Below are 25849 nucleotides of genomic sequence, written 5' to 3' on the forward strand. Positions count from 1 at the left end.
AGCGCTGTAACTGAAATTGACAGTCACGTTCGATGGCTTTTGGCCAGTTCAATATGTGCAGCATATCAGCATAAAACGCTACAGCGTTTCATGTTGATACACATCGGTCTCATTTGAATAAAGAGGTGTGCACTAACTGCGCAGGCAGAACAGAACTGCTATACGCTCTCGAAGGCTGATCAGTGAACACATACAATACTCTTAAATAGCGACTTTCATTTTATTCCATGAACACAAAAGAAAATAAGTTATATGTGTGTGGAACTACAAACAAAATAAATTTTTACACAAGTGAAAAATATAGCAAGCTATGAAACTATGTGGGACGAAGAGCTCATATGACTTAGTTTCATAGCACAGTTCATGGAAGACATGATACTATATACACAAACGCTTGCTATAATATAAATACGCTGCACCCTTGCGCAACAGCCAGAATCACAAGAGTATGCCACTGCTTGAGGCAAATATTCGGATAACGTACGCGGTTCTTTAGCGACACGCTTAAAACAAGGGAACAAAAATTGACGCTTCATTTCGAGAATCCCAAGCGCATCGCTTTTCGGAATATTCCGGGACCTTCCCAGTAGCCCCTGCAATAGAAATAAAAGGTCACATGTTATTCGGAAACAGAAGAAGCAATCGATGCTTAGTCAGCTCTTAGACCAGCTGGCTACCCTGTGCTAAGAATAAAATATGATAGAGGGAGGCACCAGAAAATTAAACAAAGAAAAAGAGAAGGAAAATCAGAAAAAAAAACACTCCTAAAAGCTCTCACAATACGCAGTGTCCGCCCTCCCCCACCCTCTATGAAAACAGTCATCGTATGTTTTCGACAGCGCTCCTTGTGTGTTTGGAGGATGGAACACGCGTAGAAGTAAACGAGACGAATGCACACTAACAGCAGCTCAGTTGTTGGTCTGCGTTCGTCTTGTCTTCAATTTGTGTTCCGTCCTTTGCGCAGTTTTAACTCAGTTTAAGTCTCGTACCAACTGGCCCCGAACGCACTTTACTTGTTTTCTTAGCTTGCTTGCAGGAGGCTTTTATAATAACTCGGCGGCTTCTATCATAGTTATGCATTTATAAACCACATGAATTAAACAGATGACATATGTCCAAAGTTAAATCACGTCTTCTACGCTAAACTCAGTCGCTAATTTCTGAGCTTCTGCAATGGTCACGAAAGCTGAGTCGCGAGCTTAAACATTGCCACGTGGCTTTGACGGTGAAGATAGCAAACGCAGCTGGTAAAGATAAAACACTTTATGGGCGATCTTGTGCCCAGTAAAAGAAAGTACAAGCAATACTTGCTGTGCAATGATAGCGACGAGCACGGACGTCGGGCGACGACCAATCTGCTCGTCTGTGTAACGGAATGGTTCTCAGAAGGGGGTCCGCGAAGCCATTTTCGGTGATTCGTGAAACCCATCCCCGAAAAAAAAAAATGCGTTTTTTGGAGGCAGAGTACGTCCCGTGACAGCGGCCCCTTCTGATTTTTGTTATGCTTCACCGCTTAACATTTTTAAATTGCGGCGGAGCTGACTTATGTTTCCCCTTCCCCATGATATGCTTGTAAAGCTTTTGTTGCAGTTTTTTTATTCCATATGCACGCGAGCATACTTTCTCTAGGCTTGCATATTTGAAGAGCAAACATAGCTAGAAACAGGTTGAATGTGGCCGCAGACCGCACAACTTATTAACAAGCTGTTCAGATCTAATGGAGGTATAGCACTTTAGTTTGACTATTCTTTACCAGGGAGAAACAAAAGGCACCTGTTTCACGCTGCGTGTCGTGTTAAGTTAGCCCCCCCCCCCTTCTTTTTTCTCTCACTGTAAGTGGACCCTCATCGCTTCCACCGGTCCACAAAGGCCCCCCCAAATATTCATAGCTGAGAAACACTGGCTTAATGCATCGGATTTTATACATGCCCTAACAAACCTTCCAGCGTTTTCGCTGGTGCTCGCGTTAGCTCTAGAATAAACTCGGTTACTTGTGTCCTGCGTGTAATCTTAACAGAATAGTCTAAAACAAGTTTCTAAACATTGCGACGTGGCCTGAGACGGGCGGTGGCAACAGTTTATGCAGGAGAAACACGATCACATATTAAATAAAGGATTAAGCGCGCGTGGCAACGTGGGTCTATAGAAGTTCGCTTACCGCAAGAACAGGTTCCAGTATATGAAGGGCAGCATGTCCCTCTTCATGTAGAACATGCTGGTGCGCTCCTTAGCCTGGTTGAACGGGAACGTTTCAAGCGGTTCCGCTTTGGAGTCGAATTCAGCTAGGATGCACTTGTCGTAGCTGGTCACCAGCGGACATGATGTGTAGCCATTGTACTGCGGTGCAACAAATCACGAATACGAATGAACAAACGGAGGCAAGTATTGCGGATGGCGTAATGATATGATATCATGGCTCATTTACCGAATTTGACAATTTATTCAGGACGACGGCCGCTAACCAGCGATTTCCAATAACACCTATCTATTAGGTGTTATTATAAAGAAGTTGATCTTTAAGGGCTTGTTTTCTTTGTTCGACACAATATTAATAACAACTAACAGACAATAATGCCAAGGAAAGTATAGGGGGTGTTATTTGTAGTAATTAGAATATAAATGTGAACAAAGTACAGTGGACGAAATAACTTGCCGCCGGCAGGGACCAAACCTGCGACCTTCGAATAACTAGTCCGATGCTCTACCACTGAGTCAGCTGCCAGCTCGTAAAAGATCACGTGCTACGTGACGCCCAACAGGCAGAAAAAAGTGTTCCACCCTCGCCGTCATGGCCGGGATCGGCGCTGGCTAACACTCCCTGGTTTAAAATGCGCATATATGCCCCATAAAGTGGACGAGAGGATGACCACCGCCGCAGCTCAGTGGTAGAGCATCGGACGCGTTATTCGAAGGTCGCAGGTTCCGTCCCTGCGGGCGGCAAGTTACCTTTTCGTCCACTTTACTTTCTTCACATTTATATTCTAATTAAAGAAATAACACCCCTATACTTTCCTTGGCATTATTGTCTGTTAGTTCTTAATAATATTGTGTCTATCTATTACAGACGATATAGTCCCAGAAGACCTGTTCATTTCTTGTGTGTAACATCTTAGTCGAAATTTAGAAGAAATGGGTATGGGCAGGGCATGTAGCACGAAGGCAACGTAAGCGCTAGTCATCAAGTGTAGCAGACTGAATTCCAAGAGAAGGAAAGCGCGCGATGGGCAAGCAGGAAGTTAGTTGGGCAGATGAGAGAAAAAAAGTTTGCTGGGATCAGGGCTGGGCAAAGATATCTTGAAATTGCATCGCGATACGATACAAGATACTCAGGCAAGAAGTATTTGAGATACAGATACAAGATACTACAACAATGATTGTATCCGATACGATACATTTTAAGATACCTCGATACATTCGCAATTTGTTATTATATAAATATATAATGTAGCCCTAAAAGCCTATGGACAAAAGTGTTGGATTGAAAATTTATTGTAACCACTTTTGCGTCATTTGAACGAATATCTGTTAGTATCTCAAAAGGTTTGTACTTCTTGCTTGCTCAAAGTATCATTCCGAAACAACTTAATGGCGTTGCTTTAGCTGCTTAACATGACAGCTCTTTGCACACATCGCTGATAGCGGTTTTTGTTTGTCGCTTTTGTAATTGATGGAGTCGCCGCTATGCTTGCCGACCAGCTAGCGGAATTGCCATCTAGTCACAAGAATGCTTCAATAAGAAGCCTCCGCACGATGGTGCAAATACCGCTGTGGAGTTCTAACTTGCCTGTAAACGTATTGCGGTTTTCGTACTAACGGATCACTGGACAGGTCCACGTCACCAAGGACATGTGCAGCCCGGAAACGTGTCCGACGTATTGTACAGTTGCACAAAGCACCGCAGGATACTGCCGCTGTTCCCACTATTTCCACTTATAGCTCCGATTACCTGGTGATTAGTAACAGTAAAAGAGTTTAGGAAAGCCTGAACAAGGAAAATAACTATATCTAAGTAACATAGTAAAGCAGTTCCGCATAAAACACAGCGAATAAGTATCGAAACACGATACAGGCAGTACCTCCAATCGCTAATAATAATTGTTGCGTTTTACGTCCCAATAGCACAATATGATTATGAGAGACGCTGTAATGGAGGGCTCCGGAAATTTTGACCACCTGGGTTCGAAAACCTAAATATAAGCACACGGGCCTCTCCTCTTTTCCCTCCATCAAAATGCGGCCGCCGCGACCTTCGGGTCAGCAGTCAAGCACTTCAACGACTAGACCCGCGCGACGGGTAACCCCAATAGCTATGACTATTAAATTCAGTGCCTATGGAAAATAACGTAAAACGGCTCGTTGAGACGCTCGTGAGAAAAACTGACCATTTAATATAAGAATGTTTCTCGAATGCCTTTTCTAAGATATTTAACATGACTGATAATAATTCACGTTATTATAATGAAAACTCAATTTCGCTGTTCTACTTAGTAGTAAGCAGAATTTTTGTTATCGTATACTCCATGTGCGCCCGTATTATATATTAAATGCGAAGCATTTCTTAGCGAACTTCTGCGACTTTGAGCGTATCTATCTATCTATCTAGCCCCTACGACTTTGTGCTCTCCTGGCCATTTCGTTAATCGGATGTATACCAAAATTGGTGTGTCATAACATGGCCTTATTACGAACATAAATGACAGGTCATATCATGAAAATCATGAGACGCATGTCATGAACAGCGTGATTTACATTCCACGGCCTTAGGGCTCCCTGGCCGTTCCGTTAATCGGATTTATACCAAAATTGGTGTGTCATAACATGGCCTTATTACGAACATAAATGACAGGTCATCTCATGAAAATCATGACACGCATGTCATGAACAGCACGATTTACATTCCACGGCCTTTGGGCTCCCTGGCCGTTCCGTTAATCGGATTTACACCAAAATTGGTGTGTCATAACATGGGCTTATCACGAACATAAATGACAGGTCATCTCATGCAAATCATGACACGCATGTCATGAACAGCACGATTTACATTCCACGGCCTTTGGGCTCCCTGGCCGTTCCGTTAATCGGATTTACACCAAAATTGGTGTGTCATAACATGGCCTTATTACGAACATAAATGACAGGTCATCTCATGAAAATCATGACACGCATGTCTTGAACAGCGTGATTTACATTCCACGGCCTTAGGGCTCCCTGGCCGTTCCGTTAATCGGATTTATACCAAAATTGGTGTGTCATAACATGGCCTTATTACGAACATAAATGACAGGTCATCTCATGAAAATCATGACACGCATGTCATCAACAGCACGATTTACATTCCACGGCCTTTGGGCTCCCTGGCCGTTCCGTTAATCGGATTTACACCAAAATTGGTGTGTCATAACATGGCCTTATTACGAACATAAATGACAGGTCATCTCATGAAAATCATGACACGCATGTCATCAACAGCACGATTTACATTCCACGGCCTTTGGGCTCCCTGGCCGTTCCGTTAATCGGATTTACACCAAAATTGGTGTGTCATAACATGGGCTTATCACGAACATAAATGACAGGTCATATCGTGAAAATCATGACACGCATGTCATGGACAGCATGATTTACATTCCACGGCCTTTGGGCTCTTGCGGCCGTTCCGTTAATTTCATATATACCAAAATTGGTACGGCGTGACAAGAGTTTATGACGAACATAATGACGGGTTCTAACACGCAAATCATGACGCGCATGTCATGTGCAGCATGATTTACATGACTTTGTCTCGGGGCGCTCGCGGCCGTTTAAGTGAAGGGATACATATGAAAAATGGTATGACGAGACATTTCTGTATGACGAACATAACTGACACGTGGTAACATGAAAATTATGACACGCGTGTCATGCACGACATAATTTACATGCCACGCTCATGACGCACTCGCGGCCGTTTCGCTAGACTGATATACACCAAAACTGGTATTACGCGATGTGTCTGTATGAAGAACATGAATAACAGTTGGTAAGATGAAAACCATGACATGCATGTCATGTATGTCATGATTTAATTGCCACGCTCATGATGCATTCGCGGCCGCTTCGCTAGCTTGATGTAACCAAAATTGGTATTGCGCGAAGCGACTGTATGACGAAGGTAAATGAGACGTGGTAACATGAAAATCATGACATGCATGACATGCACGACATGATTTACATGTCATGCTCATGACGCACTCGTGCCGTTTCGCTTGCTTGACATACACCAAAATTGGTATTGCGCGACGCGACTGCATTACGAACGCAAATGAGAGGTGGTAACATGGAAATCATGACATGCAGGTTATGTATGTCATGATTTACATGCCGATTTACATGCCATGATTTTGAGTCAAATGAATGATTTCATTTGGCTCAAAGACAAACAAGGCGATATATGCAGCTCTTTGCTGGCTGCTTCGCATTACATCGATTCCCACAATGCGTGGGATCTGCCGAATTTTTTGTTCTCATCGGCTTTTACATAACAGTAAATTCACGTGGAACATAAGTATGAAAACAATAGCAGAAATGACGCAGACAGTTAAAAGTAAGAATAAAGCAGACAGCTTGAAATTGGCAGCACGTTAAAGACATAGTGCAGTAAGCAGGTTGGGAAAAAAACAATATAGAGACATTGCTAATGTGTGGAATGGAAAAGGACAGCTAAGGACAGCGTTAACACAAAACTAGACAAGTTTGTTCTGCTTCAAGAAAAACGACCAAAAAACATGCTCTTTCGTTTGAAAAATTGTCTCACATACCTTTTTGGTCGGTGCCTTGCCTTCATCACGTTCGTGAGGTTTTTTCGCAGTATGCCGAGTTCTCCAGCTGTTAAGAAAACCGGAAAGCGGAAAGTTAATTCTGGTGAAATAAAAAAAAAACAGGGTATCATATACCTCTTTCTATGTTTTATTTACGTCTACAAGCACTGCTACCTCGGCAGACGAGACATTTTGCTTTTGTACTTAAAATGAAATACTATGTAGACGATGCCGAAGGCCGACTTTGAGGGGGGACACTGCTCTTAAAATGTTTTTTCCTCATTTCTTGATCGATTTTGATGATACTTGGTGAGTTTATGTATATGTGTGCGCTAATTTCAATATGCAATTATTTTTCTAGTATAACTAGTAGTTCCTAAACTACAAAATGTTTCATGTGCCTTTTGGGGAGGAAGATTTTTTTTAACAAAGAGAGTTACAAAGTAAATCAGCATATCACAATAACCTGTAATCAGAACTGAGTGCAACGAAACAAAAATAGATGTTCTAAGCCCATTAGACAAAAGTTACAATATGTTGAACATTCACGAGTGCGTCAATTTCAAGCCGCGATTTCCTTCGCGAATGTTCAACATATCATAACTTTTGTTCTAATGGCTTAGAACATCTATTTTTGTTTCGTTGCACTCAGTTCTGATTACAGGTTATTGTGATATGCTGATTTACTTTGTAACTCTCTTTGTTAAAAAAAATCTTCCTCCCCAAAAGGCACATGAAATATATTGCGTTTTTAAAAACTACTGGTATACTAGAAAAATAATTGCATATTTGAAATTAGCACACAAATATACATAAACTCACCAAGTATCATCAAAATCGATCAAGAAATGAGAAGAACTTATAAAAAGCAGTGTCCCCCCCCCCTTAACCGATCTTGTGCTGTTGCCTTGATGCGCTGATAAATGCTCGTTACACGCATCGGTTGTGGTGTGGACGAGTCATTTTGAAGAGCACTCCATCTAAATCTGCGCACTGTGTTAGAAACGTGAAAAAGAAATTACGAGGCACACGAATGCAATGTCTCACATTTTTCTCGGCAACGATTACAAGGCTCATGACGATTACAGTCTGTTTCATTCATGTGCTTTTATCTAGATACTTTGAGAATGGTTTGATGAGAAATTACGACATATTCTCGTACCTTCATCTACAAGAAATAAGGCATAAAGTTTCCGAAGGCTGAAGAAAGTACAAAAAAAACAACAAAAAAAAAACCACTGCATTCGTGCGACAACAGATCTGTTCCTTACTATGCACGCAGCCTGAATACCTATATTAGCTGCAACATAAAGATAACCAATTACAGACAAGAGAAGGAAATATAGGAAAAATAATGAAAGCTTTATATGCGAATTGTCAGTTGGGCAAGGCTTTCATATGCGTTGCATAGTGATTGGTTCTCTGTAGCACGCTTCGCCGCAGTACAAGTTGCTGTGCGGTGTAGCATAGAGATTGTATTGTGGTGAAGCAGACTTGTATTGCAGCAAAGCATGCACACACACACAAAAAAAGTGTAAAGACGGTGCAGTTACTGGGTTTAGTACGAATTTATTAATTACACACGCAGGAAAGCGCCGTCTACGGTCATAGTACAAAAACTGAAATGTCTAATAAGCAATTGACAGGCCGGCAGAGCTGTTTGCGACGTAGCTGTGGCGAATTAAGCCCTTGTCTTGGCCGCCTTGCGGGCTCCCTTTATACGAGATCATAACGAAGCCTACGGTAAACGTCGCTTACTTTGGTTATGTACACAGGCGCGCACGCGCCATCTCTGGAAACAGTGCTGGTCGCGCCACGCTAGACGCCGTCGGCACCAATCCGCCAATGCAGGTCGCCCATAAACTGTCACTACCACCAGAATGGCAGAAGGAAGTCAGTATTCGCCCTTTGCCACGTATATGCACCCCGTCAACCACGAAAGCAGGCCAGCTGCCAGAGCCAAAGTATACAACAAATATTCGGATTGTGAAGATGCCTTCTTTGTAGATGCCGCCGGACCCCTGCACAACCGCGCCACGGCAGCCGTGGTAAACAGGGGACAGGTCGTGGACTGCGTCTCGGCTACCGGAAATCGACATTACAGCCATGGAAGAATCCGGTATAGCCTTAGCCATGTGTAATACAAAAGCCGCCTTTGTCCACGCGAATTCCCAGGCGGCGTATCGTAATTTCGCAAGAGGTCAAGTCGGTCGTTTAGCGCATTCAATACTGCAGCAGGCTGCGGCCACTCGTCAAGAGGGTCAGTGGATACAGCTGCTATGGGTACCAGGGCACGAAGGATTTCGAGAAAATGAGCTTTCTCATGCCTCCGCCCGCGAACTCTTACACCGGACCTCCGCTGCTTCCTCCACAGCGCAACATCTCGCTGACCAGGACGACCCCCCAGCCTCTCCTTTCCTATACCGATATCCTGCAACACATTAGGCTGAGTAGACGCACTCTACCCCCACCTGATCCTAAATTAGATAAGGACAACGCAGGTCGTGTGGCGACGATTACAATAATTATCTTTTCCAAATCCTTATATATTGTCCAAAATAGATCCTTCGGCGTACAATCCGCAATGTAAATTCTCTCCCCAGACGGCCAACCTTATTCCAAATGGTCTGGGAGTGCCAAGACAATCCCAATATGTCAGCCAAACATAATCCTGCATTAGTCGAATGGGAAGGCGACACCTGTCCAGCTCTGACCCAGGGCAGCAACAAGCCCTGTCGACCGAGACCGGACGGCGGCAAGAGCCAATGTTCTTCCGGACTAAGAGGTCCAACCGCTAGAGACTCAACTTGCTTGAAATAAATGTTTCATTCTCTCTCTCTGGACACAGTGCGAGCCCCGAGACGTCTAAGAAGTGTTCTCAAAAACATTTCATGCTCTTCTGATGTGAATGTGACGGTTTACCCCCTAGTTTTGTTAAACTTGCGTGCGCCCTGTACAACGCTTGCTAGTGCGCATACTGAACTAAGTACCTGACCTGGGACAGCACCTGTGCAAGCATCATGAGGTACACGTACTAAACATTGTAACGGTCATAAACAAAAGGTGCACACAAGGTGGGCAAAACAAGGGCTTGGATAGTCAGAGAAGACCCATAAGAAATAGCTATGAAAGCTTGAAAGTATGCATCTCGGCGCGCGCACTTTCATCAAAGGTGGCGAAAGCGCACTTGTATAATAATAATAATAATAATATAATAATAATAATAATAATAATAATAATAATAATAATAAATAATAATAATAATAATAATAATAATAATAATAATTAAAAAGGTGCTGTGGTCATTTCAACTGTTTCTAAATTCCACCTTTTTTACGCGCAAGTATGCTTCACCGCAATACTATGCCCATGTTTTGCTGTTTTGCATATCTGTAGCACGACATAGCCTACTAAAAGATTGTTCAGTATGTCATATTGCCACTCGCGTTTGTTTCATTATTTCCACGTGACCGGGCTTCGCTTACAAAAACCTGTTACATGTGTTACCACTCGGCGCAGGCCAAGCCAGAATGTATAGGAACCTTCGCGATTGTTTTAGAGAGCTCTTACAAGACAGTGCGCATGACGCGATCCATTGAGCTTATTCTGGAACCTACGCAAGCACCAACGATAACGCCGTAATGTTCAATGAGGCATCTGTAAAAGCCGACGATCAGATTATGGACGACTGACGAATATACTCGCCACTATCATAGTACAGCGAGTACTGGTTGTACTTTGTCTTCCTTTTTCTGGGCACAAGATCTCTCAATAACTAGTTGGCCAGCCTACTTTAACATAAGCGCTGTTTTTCTGTTAGCACAGACGCTCCGCAGCAAAGCCACCCTAACGTAGAATTACAGATTTTTTTTTTTTCATGGACCTCGTGGAATTCGGGATGTGCTACAAAAGCGTACACATGCCAGGAAACTCTTCTAAATGTGTTTGGTGGAAGCTTCTTCTGTTTTTCAATTTTCGCAGTTTATTCCGCAGACACAGCCGCAGTCAAAATTCTAGAGATCCCGGGAGCGCCTGGCAAACAGCACCGCGGCGCCTTCTGAGGCCGGTTGCAAAGTTCGAGAGCGAGCACTGCGCGCACGCGTCCTTTTTTACCTGCCAGACTGCTCGTTCGCTTGCTTGAAGTGCGCGCGCCCCAAAACCCCAGAGAAAGCGCAAGGTGCACTTATGTAGTCATCATATGACGTCATCATTTCTGCGATCTGTGACGTCAAAACTGACGTCATTAGCAACGTAGGCCACGTGGGTTTTTGTACCACATCGTTCGCCTGCCGTGTTTCGCTCAATAATAATAATATCTGAGGTTTAACGTCCCAAAACCACGATATGATTATGAGAGACGCCGTAGTGGAGGGCTCCGGAAATTTCGACCACCTGGGGTTCTTTAACGTGCACCTAAATCTAAGTACACGGGCCTCAAACATTTTCGCCTCCATCGAAATGCAGCCGCCGCGGCCGGGATTCGATCCCGCTACCTTCGGATCAGCAGCCGAGCGCCATAACCACTAGACCACCGTGGCGGGGCGTGTTTCGCTCAAGGAGCCACGCAACGGGACACTTAAGGCTTTCGCCTTAAAAGAAAACGTCTATACAAGTGAATTTGTCAGCAAATTAGCGCTACAAATGGAGCGAGACTGACCAACGGCGGCCGCTGTCTTGGACGTGGGCACGTTGGTGCAGTCACCGATGCCGAACACGTTGGGGTAGCGCTTGTGCTGCAGCGTCTCGCCGTCGACGTCCAGGTACCCAGTATTATCGGTGAATGAGGGTCCCGTCTTGAGGATCGCCGAGGGCGTCATCGGGGGCACCACGTGGAGCATGTTGTACTGCACATCGATGGCGAGGAGATAATGACAGTATTCGTTTCCGGTGGTAACTGGGGCTCGTGCGAAATCGCCGGCTCGTTATAGACATGTTAGAAAGAGTAACGGCACGTGCGCGGTGGTTGACCTGTCAAAGTGTGCAAAAGAAACGTGTGGAACGTCAAGTGGCGTGTTTGCATAAATTTGAGGAACATTTGTGCATATGAATAGGATTCAGAGCTGTGAATAGCGAAGAAGGAAACTTCAAGCCTGGCTAGTGGCTTATCTAGTTGTTCACTGGTGATGGAGAACGGCAACGGCGCAGTCGCCCTGCGCATGAAGATGTAAACAACGTGAACGGAGTGAGCTGAACAATTTCGGGGAGTGGGGGGTCTCTTTTCATGGCTACGCCAGTGACGAAAGTGGTGATGTGAGAAGGGCAAAGATTAGGGGAAGGGGCAGGGGCAGTTCACTAATGTGTATATGATGAATGGGATGATCTCGCGCGAGCGATATGAAATGAAGCGAGAGCTCGGGGACATTAACAGCACGCATGTACAGCGCGGCTCATAACTGACCCACGCGTATGGCAGTAGGGGTCCGCTGTCTGCTCTCGAGAGTTGAATAATGGAGTAATGTCTCATGTCAATGAGGAATACGTGCGAAAAGCCGTGAGAGAGAGGATCAAGACGAGTACAGTGCCATAACTAGTAGACACTGGAAGCAAACCTGGTCTAAAAGCGGGCTTCTTTAAAAGTGCTGCCAGGGTTCTCTCTTTTTCGGCAGTTCTCACGGCTTCTGCAACGACAGCTGTCACTCTACAAGCGCTGCAGATTCTGGTAACAACAGCTGCTGGCTAGTTCGCATCACAATCTCTATAATAAGTTGAATCTTGGTCAAACTGCGTGGCGGGACGGGGCACGAAGATGGAAGTCTCACTTCCTTCTTCGTGGTCCGATGGTTCTTCGCTTGTCCAATCATCGACGCACCTGGGTGTTCTGGTGCGCACCGGTGCTACTCGTCGAAGATACCATAAGTGAATTTCGCTCACGGAGATATTCACACTGAAAACAAAGCTTTCCCTCCACTGCCGCGTAGACTGAATGTACTCACTTTGAACGTGACTGTCTCCTTCGGATTAGCAGTGCTGTCTAGCAGGCGGAAGACAGCCTCCCTTTTGTTCGGCAACACCTGGACCAACTCGTGCTTCATGTTTACGGTGATTCCACGTCCTTTCACTACATCCCAGAGGGCATCGGCGTACTTTCGCACGCCGAAGATGACACCCATGGATGTATTGAAGATGATGTCCACCTTATCGCGTCGACCTTCCTGAACAGCAAGCAGGACAACACAAGTTAGGTGATCTAATGAAACTCTCGGGTGGTGCAAGCGGAGTTGGTAGAATCGTCGTAGCAGGGTCGAAAAAGCTAAGTACCACATGTGAGTGTTCTTAACGCGGACAAAAAAAATAAGAGGACAGACTATTTCGTGGATAACAGTTAAACGCAGTTAGCGTGAGCCTTACCATTCGAACTTAAGATTATCAGCTAGTACCACATTGAATCTGCCCTGGATCGAATGAATAATTATTACGTAGCAACACTGTATTTACCTGACAAGCAAGTACTGTGCTTCAGTTCTCAGCGCTACGCTGTGCGCACAATGTGTATACGCTGTGTGTACGCTTCACTGTACACCATGCTGCTGCTATGCTAATCCGCTTTTCTCAAGATGCCACGGTGCATGTGCCTTTCCCCAGGCGGGAAAGTCGCGAAACGATTTGGTAGGGTCTCCGCACGCCTTTCGATCTCGGAGGCTGTTTTGGAGATCCCTGTTGTCCCGAATCACCTCCGCAAAGCTCTACCCCCCTACCAAAACGGCAGAGGGCAGCAGAGGGCGGGAACGTGAAAAAAGGGCGGATTCGCGTTGGCTACGGGCTGTGCTGAGACCGCATGATCACAACGTAAGGCTAAGATGTGGAAATCCATTTTAACTCACTTTAGGTCTGCAGCTACCCAAAGGCAGAGTGCAGTAATATGGCGTAAACTTTATCGCGCTGACAGTAGACGAAAGCTACTAGAAGTCGTTCCTTCTACGTAGCTTTCGTCTACTCTCAGCGCGATAAAGTTTACACTATGAACAACCAACTGGCCTTTACCCTGGGTCTTCCTGCAGTGATATGTCACACGAACACACAACCTCGCATACACCTGTATACTTTCCACTCTGCAACCTGTGTGCTCTGAGCCATGTCACACTCGTACCAGAGTTTCGCGGTGCAAAAATCGTCAAATCTTGCTGCTTCACGCTAACAGATGACAGTTCGAATGACGAGGACATGCGGCAGGCACTGAAGATTACTGCGAAAGGCGAGTACGCACTTTTCGGAGGTATGCATCGGTGAGGTACATTATTTTCTGCGCTGCGCCGGGACACTTGATGGGCGTGGCCGGGTAGGTGAAGATGGCGTTGCCTTCCTTCAGCGCCTGCATCGCCTGGTACGTCTTGGTAACCGTGTTGTACGAGTAGTTGGAACACACGTAGGGCGTCTCTAACGCTTCCACCAGGCCTTCGATCTGTGCAACGTCGGCAAGGAAACGCCAAGACATCAGCCAATTTAGCAGCGTGCAATCAAATCCACGAATGAATTCCATAAATGAAGCAATTAAGCCGAGCAAGAGATTTAAACAAAACGAAACGTTGGGCAGGCGTAAGATGTAACGTTCCTTTCTTGAGAAAGTTCGCAGCCTGAATCCGTAATCAGCAGAAATTAACTGCAATACACGCTATCTGCGCGCGCCATTTTACAGCCGCTGAATGTTTCGAATGACCTGTACAGTGAAACACATGGGCCGCGACATTCCAAGAATGTACGTTTCTAAGTAGCATATAGAAGTGTCGCTATCAGTATGCGGCATAACACAGCGTTCCACTCTTTCACCTATCACCCACGAGCACCTCACAATTAGCCTTCATGGCACTGACGTATTCAACAAAGCCATGAAGCAGCGGCAAATTATGGTTACACACAAAAGTAAGAATTTACCTAGCTCTTACCATGTCAAACCGCACTTGGATTCCCATTGCTACAACGAGGAAATCGTACTTGATCTAAAAGAAAAGAGAGAAAAAAAGGCGTAAGACCTATGAAACCAGTAAGACACGAGTGGTATATATCGGCTAACGCGGTCCATTGGCTTTCCAAATTTCACATTTTAATTACGTGTATATTATATGAATAATGGAAGAATTCTGCGAAGTGCAGCTTCACAAACAACTGTTCTCCTTAATTTGAGTAAATCATTAGAAGTGTAGAGCTGCCTAACTGACGCTTCGACGACGACAACGGCAGAACACACTGTTGGTTTCAATACAACAGCTTTTGCGTGAGATGACAAAGCCTATCGCATTACAGAAAAAAAAAGAAAGGAAAGGAAAGAAGACAGTAAAGCTTGCAATTTCGGCCAATTCATAGAGCATACTGCAGGAAACAGTAAAATCTAAAAATATGGATATAATACGCAATGAAGCCAGGTAAAGTGTCAGAAAAATTAAAATACATTTTATGCATAAACAGCGCTGACAACGTAAATACATATGAATCAAAGGATAAGAAGAAAACTCAACCTCCTGCGTTCCTTTGATTGTTGTTGAAAAAGAAACAGTACAGTCGAGTCTCGTTGATACGATTTAAACGCGCAAGGTAACCGGAAAGCAAAGCGTATCATTAGATTATAGCTCAGTGGTATCTAAAACGAGCTCCAACAAGTATGAAGATGTACTCTAAAAAAAGGGTGTCCGTTGACTCTTCTTTGCTACACATGTGACTCTCCCGTGTATAACTCTCTTTAGAGAGGCATGCTGACTCTCTTTAATAGAGTTGTGGGATGTATGACTCTCTTTAAAAAGAAATGCTATACTCTCTTTAAAAGGCACGCTATCTTTTGGGGAGTGGCGCCTCCCACGACCCTCCTAAAGAGAGTCAACGTGACTCTCTCAAGAGAGTTATACATGGGAGAGTCACATGTGTAGCAAAACAGAGTCAAAAGACACCTTTTTTTCTTACAGTGTAGGCCAGGGGTGTAGACAAACTTTTCGGGGGAAGTTCAACCAACTTCTATGTATGTTCGTGCGTGCGTTTGCATGTGTTCATTTATACATTTGCATTTAAAGATTGAAAAGTTTTTTTTTTGAGGGGGGGGGGGCACTGAATCCCCACACCTTCTGGCTACGCTAATGAAACAGCCGTACTTAGTGTCAAAGGTACGTGTGGCATTATGTGATACTGCTCAGCATAACGCTTATTGCGGAGCATCAGCACTCGGTGCAGAATCTGCAAGGCTACGGGCGTGTAACACGATGTGGGTCGTTGGCAGGTTATTTATAGCCAGAGCACTGCAATATACAGCTACCAATTTTAAAAATACACGTAAAGGCCCACTTCTGCGTTCGCATTATCCATTTTAAATGAAAACATGATCACATTAACCGCTCGAAACTACATTGCGCCTGTGTGACGTGAGCCAGGAAAAAAAAAGCATTATCGAAAAGGCAATTTCTTAGCGCTGGTGTAGACGAGGACACATAGGAAGAGACACTAGCGCTAAGAAATTGCCTTTCCATTATGCACCAGCAAGCCCTCATCGCTACGCTCGTAGATTATCGAAAAGAACGTATTACGCAGAATCGTATCACCGATATTAAACTGTTACTGTAAGGGCCCATTGCACTCTGAGGAAGTGTTGTGAACTTCATGCGAGAGTGTAAGAGCAAGCGAAATGTTTAAGCGACAAAAAGAGCGCATGCTGTGTGACCAGGCGCTTATGTCCATAAAAATGCTTATTTTGTATGCAGCCCCATTCAGTTTCCACGAGCATTACGGAAGTAGCGTAGTTATCTCTGCGTACATATATTTCTGAGCCCTGGGGCATATTCTCTGTATCTGCCTGCTGTAAGCTTTTCGCATCATTTACGTCTATAATTACACCGTCTCATCTCCCCCCTCCAATGTAATGCCGTCAGGGTATTCGAGTGCATGAGTAAAGCCCTAACCGCACGTACGCGTTACAACGCGTCAGCGCGTGCCATGCCCTCTCACTACGCGCGCCCTTATTAATACTCTCCCTCCATAGGAACGCGACGCGATGCCGAGTCTACGGGCCACGTGCTGACGCGCTGTAACGCGTACGTGTGGTTAGGGTTTAAGGAGTGTCCACTTTTATCTTCAAAGCTGTGCTGAATGCGAGGCTATCGCACCCTGTACCTTGAGCCCATGCTTGGTGACCACGGTGTTCTCCTGCGGCGCAAAGGTCTGGGCCGCATCCTGTATCCATTCGGCCTGGCTTGGGATTACTTCGGACATCGGCTTGGTGGAGCTGCACACCTGCTTTATGCCACCGCCGACCAGCGTCCACAGGGGTTGGTAGCAGTGCGTCTTGAGACGAAGAAGAAGCAAACACCGAGAACGAGATATATTTTTCATTCGCACACCTCTTCACCGCGCAGTTCAGGAGCACGTGGGTGATGGAAAAGATAAGCGAAGTCATTCGAAGATTTTGACTACTCGTGTAAATGAGATAATTACTTGCCGCAAAACGAGGTGATCAGCTAAGTGCATACTTGCATTAATGCGCATTGACTTTAAGACACTTTAGCGATTGGATAATTGATAAACCAACATGCACCACACGAAGGCATGGGAACTATATACCGGCACTGTGGTGTTCACATCTTATTGGAGATGTTAGATCACATTTTTAAGTATCCTACTGCAATAGGCACCTTTCTCGTTTTGGAAAACTTAGCATTAGAGAATGGAAGAAGTAGGCAAAACACAGTACTGCCATTCAGTGTATGGCAACCGGGTAGCATGGTAGAAAGCAATACATCTCGCCGTCTTGTGGAACTCGTGTGTTCTGTATATACTAGTCGTACGTTTATTCTGCTTCTTGTTCTGTTTTGTAATCACTGTACACTGCGCTACTTCAAGTCGTTCACGGACTTGATCGATGTCCTCAGTAGCCCCTTGTCATTCAAATACCGATACTTGTGCGTACGCGGATTGTTTGACAGGCCAAAAACAGTTCCTCTTACATCGTGCGGCTCGATCACGCCGACTTTTCCCTTGCCCAGCTTGGATGCGAACTTCGCTGCCGTGGCGATGCCGCCCGATCCGCCCCCGACAACGAGTAGCTTGTAGCTTCGTTCTCCGCCGTCGGACGCCTTGGAGGAGCAGAGACGGACTTGGCGCATAAAGCGCCTCAGGGAGGAGCGGCGCATCATCTGCGAAAGTAAGAAAAGTCAGACTTTCGCCGCAAGCACGAAGCTATCAGTGCGATAAACCAAACTGGAATGCTGTACTAAGTAATTGCATTATAAGAAAACATCAACTAAAAAGGGCGTCTTTTTGTCCCACAACATTAATCGTAATCTGGCTTGCTCGAGTTTCCTTTCTTGAAAACTCGGCGCTCGCCACTTTCCCCGTCAAGAATGCTATGTCACGATGATAATCCGCATGTCGTTCGTGACCACGAAATGCCGGGCGCGCGGCGATAATGCAAGGAAAGACACACAAGATAGATGGCGATTATTGTTTTGGAACAAAAATACACCCTTTTTGCTTTTTTTTTCAGACTGTACACTGTGAGAAAAAATCGAGTATTCGGGGAGTATTTCTGCTACACAACGATAATCGTCATCGACCTCGCATACTTTCCTAGCGTTATCACCGCGGTCTCGGTACTTCCCGGTCACAAACGGTGCGCGCATTACCAGCGTGGCATAGCATTCAATAGGAAAGTGACGAGAGCCGGGTTTTCAAGAAAGGAAACGCGAGCAGTCGGATGACGATTATTGTTGTGTAGCAGAAATACTCCCCAAGTACTCGACTTTTTCTTAGAGTGTAAGGCCGGCAGATAACTCCTTAAGCATCCAATCTGGCGTATATATAGCTAAGCTCAACAAAACGCCGGCTTACGAAAACGTGGCCACTGCAGCGAGCGAAGCGACCTTTTGTGCTGTCTATCGCTTGAACGCAAGCTTAGCGGTGAGGAGACAGCACGTACTGTCGGCCGCAAAAGTTTGCGGGATCTGCAGCGAGTGGCGGAGCGACGAAAAACTACACTGTTGCGCCAGCTCTCGTCATACAGCGTGGTGTCGAGGCTTCCGCCGTGGCCTCTGCGATTAGCTCCGCCAACGCACCGCTGCCGGAACTAATCACGGAGGCCATGGCCGATAACCTCAACACCACGCCGTGTGACGGTAGGCGGCGCAGCAGCAGTGGAGTTTTCCGTCGATACGCTACGCGCTGCAGATTCCGCATTTTTTTGCGGCCGACAGTACAAAGGTATTAGCCGCCTGCTAATTCCTGTCAAGATAAAAGCACGCGCGACCGTGCCCGGTTGATAAAATTACGGAAGTGCTACCAGAGGCACGCAACCGCCCCTCCGGTCGGCTGCGTGCCGCCTGCCCCCCTGCAACACCATCCCCCACCTGAGAAAGGTGGGGAAGGGGGGCGGCGGTTGCGTAGCTGGGGCCTGCGCTAGTGATGAAGAACTATCGATGTTACTATCGATACTATCGATAGTTCAGTCACTGTTGAACTACCTATGGTAAAAAAGAACTATCGATAGCGCTATCGATAATAAGTATTATAGTACTACCCATAGCATAAAATCAACCGCGCGAACTCATTGCAGCATAAACTTGTTCCTCAAGTGTGTGGAACAGGAGGAGCAGGCCGAAGAGCAAGAAAGTTGACCTGCTTGCGCTCCTTCACCAGGAATTCTTGGCTGACACATGACAATTCAGTTGAATTTGTTCAGGTGTACAGGAAACGAGATCGTTACATTTGACGGTACTGTGCAGCTTCAAATTTACATTGCATTTTGTGATTTCAAAATAAAATTATCAAGAACTAGCTTTGTGAATTGTAAGGTGCAAGTGGTTACTCTTGAACGTGAATTTATTGAGGGATATATTCCTGCATTTTCACTGTTGAAATAATTTTTATTTCGCCATAAAATTCTCATGAAGTGAGTAAACTGAGTATTGCTGATAGTAGGTTATCGCAAATGCTTTTTGGCAATATCGCCAGCCAGCAATAGCATAATTATTCACAGTGTAGTAATTATAGTAATGTCGGTAATAATACTACCGACTGTACTGTCGATTGCACTATCGGTAATACTACCGATGGTTTATCGATAGTAGTATTATCGATAGTTTCTTTACACTATCGATAGTTCAAAGAAATCCATCGATGCTGTAGATAGTCGATTTGACGATAGTTTTGCATCACTAGCCTGCGCTCATGCCTCATTCCTAACTGCGCACGCGCTATCGGCTTCGGATCGACTCAACGCACGATTTTTCCGAGCTGACAGTCCTATTGCTAAGACCAGAAAAGTTGGAATGTAACGCTGCGATGTCTTATATTGACGACCAAATGAAGTCAATAGAACGGGAAGTCAAACTAGGCGTAGGAGTAAACAGGCTCTTGCGTTAACTGTAATGTGCAAATGATAAGATTAAAGAAATGATAGTGCACAAAGAAACTTGTTCCAAGTGGAAACCGAACCCGCACATTACGAATTTAGGCGTAACAATGTTCTGATCTAAGTGGCTTGTTCTTGGCGCGGTTGTCCCTATTCGTCTGAATGAATGCCGGGAAGGAGTGTACTTACAAACTTAAAAAAAAGAAAACGATAATTATCGCTATCAAAACACTAAAGGTAGAGTTAACCTACCAGGCATATTATCTCGCATCTTTTCTTCTTTTTTTTTGCCGCAAGTGGCTTGCGAGCTTTATAAGGTTTCTTTCTTTTCTTTTTTTTTTTGGTTGCCTTTCATCCATATCTTTCTAATCATTTTTTGCTTCAACTTCTGGAATGCTTAGCAAATGCTCAGCAAACTGTATAACGTTGATGTTCTTGTCCATGTTTGTTTATTGCCCTTAATTTTCATGAATCGTACATTTCATACGTCTAAAATAAGTGACCTGATTGATTTCCATGTGTGCTTTTATGCTTTGTAAATGCATTTGTGAATGGCTATGTGACGGGCGCGGCCCAGTTGGGCAATGATTACCATCAGCCGTGTGGCCTAGGACAATTTCAATATTGTCCTAAATAAATAAATAAATAAATAAATAAATAAATAAATAAATAAATAAATAAATAAATAAATAAATAAATAGACTGTGGAACACACAGTATAAACTTCTGCTTTAAGCTCCACCCCCAAATGGGCCGGCCACTTCTGAACGCCACCTTTACGAGTGTCGACCACTCAACCTCTAACATACGCTCATTGCTATAGTGTCGGCACAAATAACCATTTACGAGAAGGCAGGCTGTCCCAAGAGGAAGTGCACAATCTACCGAGAAGTAAACTCGTGCGTCGGCAGATTGGACGCCAGTCCCTGCATCTGAAGTCAGGCGCGCTTTCAAACAATGTCTCACCCTCCCCAACTTACCGATAAACTGAGCTTAGTTTGAGTGCTCACTAAGACTGCGACAGCGAGAGGACTAAGCCACACTGGATAAACCCTATCTTTATTGCAACCCACGTGGCAATCTCGCCGTTTCCCCCAAGCGCGGTGCCGCTATAGATTGCAGCCAACGTTAGTTCAAATTCAAGTACGAACTCTAGCTGAAGTCTTCATTTTGAATGTTTTAACAACGAAGACGTTTAAGCTGTCGGTAACCTGTGCTCCGTCGTAAAGAATTATCATCATCATGAACCGGCACTCGTTCTCTTCATTCTCTGTTTAAGCTATCGGTAACTTGAACTCCGTCGTGCAAAACTCCTCAGGTGGGTATGCGCCACAGGAATTGGGCAAGCGCCACTATAGTATACCGTGTACAGCAGGTACGAGTGTCAAACGGAAACGAACACGTTAAAAAGTGAGAGAAAGAAGGATATAGAAACAGATAGAAAATATAGAGAAATAAAGAGAAAGATAGAGACAAAAAGCGATAGAAAGAAGTTCTAGTCGTCCTGTCTTCTTGTGTCCCGTCCATTTGCGCTCAATCTATTACAAAGAAGACGAAGAGAGAAAAAAATATTGAAATAATGGGAATAAAGGTATAAAAAGATAAAAAGACAGAAAAACAGAGAGAGAAAGAGACAGGAATAAAGAGGAAGCGACAAATAGAGAGAGAGAGAGAGAGAGAAGAAAGAAAGAGAAAGAAATAGAAAGAAACAGATACAAAAGAGAGATACAACAAACAGAACAAGGAAAAGAAAGAGAAGAAGAAAGAGAAAAAAACTGGCGAAGCTTGTGCTAAGCACTAAGCCGCGAAAGCCTTGAAACAGCGAAACTGGACGATTCTGAACACTAATCTGGTTGCTTCTAGGTTGTTTCTAGGCCTTAGCTAGGTGATGATGGTTGTTTCTAGGTTGCTTCTAGGTCGTTGCCAGGATTTAGCTAAGTGATGCTAGGTTGTTTGTACGTTGATTCTCAGCGCAGAGAGGTTCGAGTTAAACCACAGACAGTCATAGACGCGACACAGATGTCCAAACTCCAGAGGTATAAACTCGCGTTGAAACCAAGCGTTCGCACCTCTCATAGATCTACGGGCACGTCGTCTTTGGCGTAGGCCATCCATCGCTTCGGTGTCTTCTTGTAGCCGCCGTAGCCTTTCCCGTTCCCCAGTGTTGGGCTGACTGTTGCCTTCTTTTTTTAGTGGACCAGTGGTGAGTAGTGGGATTTATCCACTTTCTTTGGCACATACTCATTTATGATGATGAAAGTTTTCTGACAGGCCGCCCGAATTTCTAAGATACCCACTTGTTCGGCGAACTGTTGTTTTCTTAATTTTTAGTGAACCAGTGGTGAGTAGTAGGATTTGCCCAATTTCTGTGGCACATACCCGTTTATTTTGCGAGATAGGGTCGGAAACTGCTTAAACAGCTTCGATGTGAAAAAACTTGAAGGACGCTTGAGCTTCGCCTTCAAGAGTAGAACGCGATAGCGTAATCGAGCCCCGTGCGCATCGCATTCTGAACTGCTAGCCTTGCTTCGGGTATCGGTGCATGCCTCAACCATGCCGTAAGGAAACGAACGACTGTGTGCGTAACATTGGCCGTTTGAAACTATCCTAGAATACCAACTGCAAGTACAGTTGCGCAATGCCCACTACGCCATAATTCTTCCTTTTTCGAATCAGCGAAGGGCCCACTACGCGTCCGTATGGCAACACGCGAACCTACGCAGCTGCTCACATTGTTGCTGCTGTTGGAGCTGATGGTGATTAAGTATGTCTGAGCGCTTTGCAATGGGTGGGCCTTTAAAACTCCCACTCTTTGCGCAATCCACATATGTTTTGACGCCAGGCGCGATTTTACGCTTCTGCCACTACATGCGGTAAGGAGACTCCTTCCGCTATACATGACATTCATATGTTTTGACGCCAGGCGCGATTTTACGCTTCTGCCACTACATGCGGTAAGGAGACTCCTTCCGCTATACATGACATTCATATAAAGGAAAGAAGGTGACTTTTAAGGGCTCGTTTTCTTCTTTGTTAGACAAAATATTAATGAGAATTAACAGACAATAATGCAAAGGAAAGTATAGGAGGTGTTATTTGTAGTAATTAGAATATAAATGTGAAGAAAGTAAAGTGGACGAAAAGATAACTTGCCGCCGGCAGGTACCGAACCTGCGACCTTCGAATAACGCGTCCGATGCTATACCACTGAGCTACGGCGGCAGTCATCCTCTTGTCCCCTTTATGGGGTATATAGGTTCTCATTAATATTATGAGATTCATATAGTGTTCTTTTTTTTTTTTGTCGATGCAGTTTCAAGCAATAGCGTCGCTCTGTGGTAGAACACGTGCTTGCCACGCAGACGGCCTGGGTTCGATTCTCACTCGAACCTGAGTTAGCTGCCAGCCTCACTTCGTATAACACTGCACTTTGCTGCTATCGTATGCATTGCTTCGCCGTTGCGGTGAAACTGACTTTTTGATGACAATGGCGGCCGAGGAACCCTGATATTGCGATGCAAGGACTGTTTGCTTCCCAACTTTACCTCCGGAGAGCAGCGCACCAGAGGCAGGTCGTCCTTTCATTTTCATTACCAAAAAGAAGGGGGAGGGGAGGGGCAAACGACTGCTGTGAAACTTCGCTCCCCCTAATGGAGGGCCCAGCGCACGCTTGTGCTTATTGCTCCAAATGTTCTAACCCCACATCACTTGAAAGTTCTACCTTGAAACGCAAACACTCTTTCGGCTTGCACTCTGAAACTTGTTTCTGGAGAGAGAGAGAGAGAGAAAGAGAGATGAAAAAAGGAAGGTTTGTGGAAGCTGGCACTACGATAGTAGACCTCGCAGGCGGCCTAATGTCAGTTTTCGTCACATGGCCACGTAGCCGTGTATTTAGAGGTAGACAGCACATTGTCATCTGTTATACAGCGTGAGAGAGGTGATGCGAGCCGTGTTATACTGGCTGATACGTTACACCCGGTAAACTCACATGTTCAATGTCTACTCCGTCGACCAATGTTGATGCGCCGACGGCGTCAGATTCCATCGCTGGCGTTTCAAAATATGGCGTTATCAAATGATTCCTCCTCGCGCGTTCCCAGCGTACAATGTCAAGCGTCATGCGAGCCGAAGCGAGTACCATGCCAGGAGAGGCGTCCTTGGAAAAGTTAAACGGATGGTCACGAAATGGCAGTTTCCTCGCAACAAAAAGACGTGAAAACAGCCGCATCACTACTGGGCAATCTCAACGAGACGGTCACGCTTCTTCCACAGCTCAGGAAAGCCGACTAACACAAACATTCCACGAAGTTAGCTTAATTTTTTGTTCCCCCCCCCCCCCCCCCCGCTCAAAAAAGAAACACAACGCTTTTGCGGGGATTGTCATTCTAAGACGGAATATGCCTGCAATGAAATTATTCTTGTTAAGAAAAAAAAAACGGTATGTATCGTCGCTGTGGCCTAATATCTCTCTCGTATGTGGGTGGCATTTGGCCAATATTTATATGTAGCCAAAGTGTATCTTAATCGAATAACTGAAATAATTAATCTTGGAATTCATCATCAAAAGCCGCATCGACGCTACGAGATCGCGTAATGGAAGGCTCCGTATAAATTTCCACCACTAAACATTATTACCTTACATCCAGAGCATCACGCGCAAGCGATTTTGCATGCCGTTTGTCGAAAGCTGGAGTCGAATTCACGACATCGCAGATAGCAGTGACAAAGCTACTGTTCTGTCGTCGCGGGTAAAGAATACTTTGGCTAACCTCGCAGCGCTTTTTGGCAAGATTCCAATATTTTTCAAGACATAACCGTCACAAGACGAAACCTCAGCACCTATGGTTTTCTGATCTAATAATATAATAATCGTTAGGGTTTTATGTCCCAAAATCACAGTATTATTATGAGGGACGCCGTAGTGAAGGGCTCCCGAAATTTTGACCAACTGGTGTTTTCCGTGCTGCAGAAGACACCGTGACAGGTTAAAATCCCGCATATTGATGAGATGAAACGCGAAGAAAATCTGCGCGCTTAGACCTCCGTGCCATGTAGTGACAGTTCAGACCCATAAATTGGTGCGCCTCGCGTATTGTCGGTGTCGCTCGGGAACGTTAAGCCGCGTGAATCAATAAGCTTTACGAAAATAACCCGCAGCGCATGCATTGTGTGAATAAAGGATAGCAGCAGCAGCTGCAACAGCAATGAAAACAGCTCGCGCCGTACAGAAAGCAAAATGCTGCGCGCGTTGGCCTATCCGCCATGCAGGGTTTGTTCAGTTTGGCTAACAACGCTCGTGACATTCACTGCCGGTGTTTCCTTGTGCCGCAGCGACGGAGGGCGGAAAGGAAGTGCCGCGTTATTTTAGCTCCGGCCAACGCGTCGTGCAGCACCACGTCAATTGCGCACACTTTGATCTCCTCGCCTAGCACAATTTGCTCTCTGTGTGCTCCTGTTACGCTGCCAGTAGTGACATCACGAAAAGCGCGGCATCATGTCATGTCATCTAATGGGGCTGTCTATAAAAGCCGGCCGCGGCAGCAGACGCTTACCTTGATATGCGCCCGATCCAACGCCGAGCAGAGGAGGAAATCGTGAATGCCGCCGGCAACGCTAGCGGAGCGCAGCGTCGTCGTCTTCGTTGCAGCCGCTGGCAGACGCGCTAGCGGCAGATGGAAAGCGCATTTAAAGTATAAAAGAAAACAATGATGCCTTAGCTGCCATCTGGTGGCAT

The 25849-nt window shown here is 45.2% G+C and overlaps 1 protein-coding gene across 3 annotated transcripts; it reads right to left on the minus strand.

The window, feature by feature from the left end:
- Nucleotides 1-201: 201 nt before the first annotated feature.
- On the minus strand, nucleotides 202-25849 carry LOC119376612 (sulfide:quinone oxidoreductase, mitochondrial). 3 transcript variants are annotated; one of them, XR_007414604.1, is made up of 10 exons: nucleotides 25668-25849; nucleotides 17714-17902; nucleotides 16884-17054; nucleotides 14678-14731; nucleotides 14002-14196; nucleotides 12731-12949; nucleotides 11455-11641; nucleotides 6798-6864; nucleotides 2159-2337; nucleotides 202-593 (listed from the first exon to the last, which is right to left on the minus strand). XR_007414604.1 is itself a non-coding variant. In XM_037646392.2 (10 exons), exons 1-10 carry the CDS (start codon nucleotides 24158-24160, stop codon nucleotides 533-535), a joined length of 1383 nt encoding a protein of 460 aa, XP_037502320.2. In that variant the 5' UTR covers nucleotides 24161-24175; the 3' UTR covers nucleotides 202-532. The 3 variants fall into 3 exon arrangements, 1 of the variants encoding a protein (XP_037502320.2); XR_005180609.2 differs by lacking the exon at nucleotides 25668-25849 and adding an exon at nucleotides 24104-24175; XM_037646392.2 differs by lacking the exon at nucleotides 25668-25849 and adding an exon at nucleotides 24104-24175 and having other exon boundaries at nucleotides 6794-6864.

This window comes from Rhipicephalus sanguineus, unplaced genomic scaffold, assembly GCF_013339695.2.
Source record: "Rhipicephalus sanguineus isolate Rsan-2018 unplaced genomic scaffold, BIME_Rsan_1.4 Seq169, whole genome shotgun sequence".
Classification (NCBI taxonomy): Eukaryota; Metazoa; Arthropoda; class Arachnida; order Ixodida; family Ixodidae; genus Rhipicephalus; species Rhipicephalus sanguineus.

What these genes read in the sequence shown, in the direction of transcription:
- LOC119376612 (XM_037646392.2), bottom strand. Translation starts at nt 24,160, where the DNA reads ATGGAATCTGACGCCGTCGGCGCATCAACATTGGTCGACGGAGTAGAC. An exon ending in ACGGAGTAGACATTGAACAT is followed by an intron (nt 17,903 to 24,103) that starts GTGAGTTTACCG and finishes TTACTTTCGCAG; the next exon opens with ATGATGCGCCGCTCCTCCCT. An exon ending in GGCACCGACCAAAAAGGTAT is followed by an intron (nt 2,338 to 6,793) that starts GTGAGACAATTT and finishes GTTGCACCGCAG; the next exon opens with TACAATGGCTACACATCATG.